We start from the raw sequence: 6530 nt of genomic DNA, 5'->3' as shown, positions 1-6530 counted from the left end.
GACACAGGGACGAGACGTGACAGTTTTCCACTCTGACATTGTGAAGAAACCGTTTGAATTCAAAGTTTGTACTGTCACCTGTCTCGATCCTGCCGGTAGCTAGCCGAGCTAGCAGGCCCAACCAGCATCTTTGCTTCTGTATTCTCTCCTGTCGGTAAACAGTAGTGTGCAGATCGGAGCGTAGTGTGTGAAGAGTGAAGATCGGAGGTGTTCACAAGGGAAGAAGCTTGGAGTAAGAATAACGTGTGTTGATCTACTATGGTAAAGAAATGGTTTGCGTTTGTTTGTTTACCATTTCCTGCAACAACTGAATTCCAACGGGACTTCAGTGGAAGACTACAGCTAGCCTTCAGTAATGCTATTACTGTGCAAGACACAGGCATCATTTGGCCTGTTTCCATATAGTTACATAGTCATTGATATGGTCATAACCACTACAGTGCTCAATTACCTATTTTTGAAGGGGAAATAAACTTAAAGTTTTTGTCGCAAATGCATGACCTGTCCTCTGGAGGACATAGCCAGACCACCGGCGCTCCGTGGATTGTTGTCGGCAGCGGGAGGCGACGAAGGCGGCGAAAGCAGAAGCGAGGATGCCGGTCGGGCCTGCTAGCCCGGCCGAGCTAGCTACCGGCAGGATCGAGACAGGTGACAGTAAAAACTTTGAATTTAAACGGTTTCTTCACAATGTCTGAGTTGAAAACGCATGTTGTTGTCACATAAGGGCCCTCTTCATGTTGCACAGACATTTTATTTGCATTTGTGTCTGTTAAGAGGCACAAAGGCACTCTTTATAAGATGCCCCAACAACTGGCATTTTAGCTAACTGGGACCTCTGGACATAGCTGCAGCAACTCCCGTTTGCTAGCACCGATTTTGCACGTTTTTTTTTTCCTGTCAACAGTACTCAGAGATATATAGCGATCAAGATTCAGATAAAAATCGGCCGGAATTCTCCTTTAAAACTCTATATAAGCATTTTAATGAAAAGTCAAGTCAGATATTGAACAGGGAAAAACACTTCAGGAACCAGAGCCTGAAGGCAGAATACATGTCATCTCTTATCGAGTATCATACTAGTTGTACATTATATATTTTATACCAGATTTTATCACATTTTGCCACAACAAGCCGTTGAGTGGTTGACGTCTATAACCTTACTGCACAAATACTCACCGTCAGAAAAGCGTGCTCCCTCTCTCTACACTGTTTAACCACTACGAAAACTCAAGTGTGTTTGTGTGTGTGTGTTGTACCATTTGACTGGAAGGCCGGGACGGAAGGTTCTGCATTATCTCGTCCATCTCTTCAAACTTCTTGGACATTGCCTGAACCTCAGCGTGCAGCTCCTTCACCGTACTGGTCATTAAACACAGCCTTGTACTGGTCCTTCTTCTGAGCTGATGCTGGGGTACTTTCTGTGGAAACGGGACAGGACTACACATTTTCTTTAAACTACAGCTGAATGTGAAAATGTGTCTCAGTTTCCTAGCTGCAGTTCTAAGATGACAATATCAATTGAAAAAACAACATCTTACACAACAACTACAGGCCAGCTTACCACCATAGACCATATACTTGTTTCCTTAATAAGGGATTTAAGATAGACTCACAATTTCTGTCTGCCTTAAAACAAAAGTCAGGTGTCCATTTATATATATTGAAACAATCTTTGCTTGCTGTAATCATTCATTGTGTCTGTCTCTCTGTAGGCAGTGGACAGCAGTCTGTAACTGGAGTCGAGAACGCAGATGATGCCAACAGTTATTGGCAGATTCGTGGGAAACCCAACCGTCCGTGTCAACGCGGGGCAGCCATCAAGTGTGGTCAGGCCATACGCATCACACACATGAAGACCGGTCGAAACCTCCACACACACCACTTCAGCTCACCGCTGTCTAATAACCAGGTCAGACAGTCACACCCACACTCACTGTTATTTGTTGTACATATATGTACGTGTTTATTTATATTTTTTATAGTTTTTGGACAATGGAGCTCTATGGCACAAAGGAAGATAAATCAGGCTTTGGATATAAACACATTTTTTGTTAGTGGGATACATCCTATGTTCATTTAGGTCTGTTTCTACTGTAGGAAGTCAGTGCCTTTGGAGAGAATGGCGAGGGTGACGACCTGGACGTGTGGACAGTGCAGTGTGACGGCATCCACTGGGAGCGCGATGAGGATGTGCGCTTCAAACACGTTGGCACTGATGTCTTCCTGAGCATAACAGGCGAGCAGTACGGCCACCCCATCCGCAGCCAGCGGGAGGTGCATGGCATGAGCACTCCTAACCAGCACAACTGGTGGCGCTCCATGGAGGGTGTCTTCCTCCAGCCCAGCCAGGTGCCGCTGCGCCACGATGAGCTCTGACATCATCACTGAGAGGGGCAAAGCATGTTGATTCCTGTTCGTGTGGCGCTTTTAAAAGTCTCCTGGACCAAATGATATCATGTGTGAATGATGTAGAATATTTGACTCATCTCTTTACATGTGAAGCACTCAGGCTGGTCTGAGACAAGGGCGGTAATGTTATTTTTGAATAAAATCAGTGATACTCTATGTAGTGTAGCCACATGGTCTATATATCGGTTTACTCCTAGGAGAATTTCGTAAGGGAGAAAATGCTTTTTGTAAAAAAAAAAAAAAAAAAAAAAGGCCCAACATTAACATATAACATTAACCATAGATCATACCATATTTGATTAGTCAATTGATAGAAAATTTATCAGCAACCATTAAAAAAAATGTATTACCTGTAAAAGTAAATTATCAAGCATAATACCAAACATTGGTGCTTGTTTGAAGATTGTTGGTTGGACAGAAAAAGCTGTTCATGTGACATCTTCCAATTGTGAAGGGAAGTCAGCTTGATGTGTCTTTCATCTGCTGTTTCCTTGGCAAACCACTGCGTTTTAGGTGGTCAACCTTTGCCTTTGTGCTTCTGCAGAAGAGCTTGGGAAGAACATTTAGAAACACGTGTCTGCCTTGTAATTTCTGCCTGTAAGGGACCCTTGTGTCTTGTTGCTAAACTGACTCCCCTGGTGTAAGATTTATTTTAGATTAAACTGTCTTTTAGTATGGCTGTTTCTCACCCAGTTTTATTCCTTCTACACTGTTTCTGTTAATGATTGTGGTTCAAATTACATATTATGTTGTTGATCATTAATATCTCTTTGGTGTAAATGTAATGTTTAGTCATGCACTGGGCTATATACTGTATATATTGTTTATTTGGAAAGTGGTCTGTTACTTTGTTACTGTCTTTCTTTAACCGCATACAAATATCTCACTATTTGCAAAAGGAATGTTTTGAAAGCATTTCACTTCCATAAGAGAAAATCGATGCTGCTTTGACAGAGAACTAAAAGTTAAAATCTACACTTCTTACAATGCAGCTTGATAACTTTCATAGGACCTTCCCAGCTTGGTGAATGGGCACATCTTTCAAACTCCACGCCCATAGTTTGTATTTGCAGGCTCTTTGTAATCTCCAAGTCCAAGTGGAGATAACCCTGATGACATTGCTATAACATCCTCAGGGGTTATTTTCTCAGAATTGACGAAGCTCCTCCTGAGCCACAAATTATAAAAAAAAATGTTTACAGGCTGAGTAGTGCTTAACGTGATAAGTAAACCGACCTTGTGTGCTAAATCAGTGGAGTGCCTGTTTAGTGAATCAACCAATTAAATCATAATCGCAGGAATAATAAATGACTGGTTGGTTTCTGGGGCCCTAGGCAAAACATAATAAAGCTGTTATCTCAAATCAGCTGGGTGCCCCAGGCCCCCCTAGTGGTTTCATATGTCCTTGGAAAGTAATTTGAACTCTGTTCATGTAATGTCAAATTCTAAAATAAAGGCTAATGAGTCAAAGTAGTCATGTGTGCTGACCCGGGCCCATTGATCACCATCAGCAGCAGCAGAAATGACAGCAACTTAGAACATACCTCCTCTTACAATGTCTTCAATTGCTAAAGTCCTGTAACTGACAAAAACAAAAATGGCTAACAAGTTTGAAAGTTACTCTGGCTCTGGACAGCAATGTTAGTTCTATTAGCTTATAGTTTAGACAAAAACAATAGTCTGGCAACAAGGCATGGGCTTAATCAAAACCACCTTGACTTTACATATTCAAGGGTTATTGATTAACATTAAGTTTGCTGTAAAGAACTATGCTATATAATTATGGTCACAGTGTTCAATTGGTACACTTCTAATCAATGTCAATTAACCTGTGTAGTCTATAGAAAGTCTTTTAGGACCAATTAATATGCAAAACTAAAATATATTTTTTCTTATCAATTAAAGTTGATAATAAATTAATAGAAAAATGAATGGGATGCAATTCTGATAGTTGAGTAATCATTTAAGTCACTTTTTTAAGCAGAAAATATTAAAAATTTCAATAAACCTGACAGAAAGTTACTTGGTTTGAACATTAGCTGCTTTACACGTTTGTTTGTTAAAAAATGGTAAACCCTGTTTTAGTGGAATTAGTTTCTAATTTAAGTTTTTCCCAAGCAAGGAGCAGCTGTGAAGCAGGTTATATCGTCACATCACGTTTGAAAGCTCAGATTCATCACCTTAACCATCAATCATGTTGATTGTGGTAATGTGAAATATTGTCCCTTAACAACACTTTCATTGTTTTGTTTTTCAATCTCTGTACATATAACAGATTCATGTTAAAAGTTAATCTGCATTTTTAAAGTGGGGAATACAGGGTTTTTAAAAAAGTAGACATTTGTCAATCAGTCTTTGTGAAGCTGCTAATGTTCTTTAAAAACATTTACACATTTAAGATTTACAACAGCACTAGATTGCACGATGCTTTTGAATACTTTGTTTTGAACATAACGTAGTTATGTTTATTATTTCAAAGTTGGTCCATGTCATGTTGCGCTGTGGTCTTTGCTGTATTTCTGCATATACACTGAGTGCTAAACAGTGTTATATAATGATAATAATGACAGATAATGCTCATGAGTCAGTTTCCTAATTCCTCCTTATAGAGCTTTGGATAAAACCAGCAAATAGCATTGTACTTCGTAGCCTACTTTTTCATCTACATCCATTTCAATAGATATTTTCTCATGTAGACACCTAAAGTAGCTATTACTTAAACTTTGTGCAGACAAAACTTTTTTAACTGGATCTATATGCAAAATGTTTATTAGATTTCCAAGTCCCTGTTTGTCTTTTGGATGTAGCATCAGTTGCATGTTTTTTTTCTTTTTTTTTCACATTTAAATAAACAGATTTAAACCAACTTTTTTTTTGTCCAGCAGGTGGTGACATATCACCTAGACCCACAATTTTGGGGCAAACCCCTATGTGTTATTGAGCTGTTACAACTCCTTGGGTCATACGTACATTGTTTTTATGTACTCAGGAGGAATCACTGGGCAACAGTAGGCTACAAAGTGGATTATCCTGGTGAAATAAAGTAAACTTACCAACCAACATCAGTAAACTACACGTAGCAAATTATGCTAATTTAGTTTATGTAACTGAATAAAAGGTAAGACTTTAGTGACCTTCAGAGGGGAAATTTGATACAACATAGGCCTAATTCTAAATAGTTAATAAATATTATGAGTAGAATATAATATTGATGTATATATATATATATATATATATATATATATGCATTGCATTAAATGTGTCAGCAAAACCTTTATAAATCCTTGATACTAACCATCACACAGATGTGTAGCAGAACCTATTCCAGCAGAAGATATGAGTTTTTTGTTGTTATTTTACTACAGTGCAAATAGCTAATAGCCTAAACATCATATTCAACATATCTATAGGCGTAGACTATACAATGTTCAAAAAGCTTCAAAAGTTAGATCACACCCTCTTAAATTTGCCTTTAAATCCACCATTTCTCGGGAATTCACATCCTGCTTTTTTTGTATCAGAACCATGCTTCTCTGCCTTTAATGCCAAAAACCTAGACAATATTGAACTGCATCAAACCACGAGGATTCATTTAGGGTGGTTATTAAAATATGATAAAACAGGCAGGATAATAACGTTTCTCTGCTGCATTCTTCTTACTTTTTCGTCCAGCAGGTCGCGACAGGGAAGGGAAGTGGTTTATTACCGTAATCATCATATTCCGTTTTCATCAGCAGCATTATTTTCTTCAGCATCCTGCATCTCCTGCATCCCCAACAGCTGCCACACAAGGGGGCGTGTATGAATTCAGTGGATATTGAAACTCAAACAGCCAAAGCAGCTTGACTGAGTCATGGTGAGGATATGGACATGTGTATTTGAATTACTTTACAGGAACTGTGAGGTGTTAGGAAACCTGCAAAGATGTGTACCATGGCTGTATATCATTGTAGGCTAATATGTGGAAAAGCTGGTAGCGGTGACTACAGACGGGCTCCTGCTATGATCAGGTTTCCATCGCCACTGTAAAAGTGACCCAGTACTTCCCCAGCATTACCACTGCATCATTCACCAGCGCGGCTTTTGAGCATGTGATGACTCCTAGGATACATGCTGTTGTT

General features: G+C 39.3%; 1 protein-coding gene across 1 annotated transcript in view; it reads left to right on the top strand.

Annotated features, from left to right (window-relative positions):
- Positions 1 to 3882, top strand: part of sdf2l1 (stromal cell-derived factor 2-like 1) — an 11570-nt gene extending 7688 nt beyond the window's left edge. Inside the window, exons 2-3 of the mRNA XM_028578352.1 lie at positions 1713 to 1909; positions 2098 to 3882. Coding sequence (XP_028434153.1) covers positions 1713 to 1909; positions 2098 to 2376 — 476 coding nt within the window. The 3' untranslated portion in view covers positions 2377 to 3882. The remainder of the gene's footprint in view (positions 1 to 1712; positions 1910 to 2097) is intronic.
- Positions 3883 to 6530: the final 2648 nt, after the last annotated feature.

The sequence above is a fragment of the Perca flavescens genome, chromosome 5, assembly GCF_004354835.1.
Source record: "Perca flavescens isolate YP-PL-M2 chromosome 5, PFLA_1.0, whole genome shotgun sequence".
Classification (NCBI taxonomy): Eukaryota; Metazoa; Chordata; class Actinopteri; order Perciformes; family Percidae; genus Perca; species Perca flavescens.
Note: the sequence above shows the minus strand (reverse complement) of the source record. Positions and strands in the feature narration are given on the sequence as shown.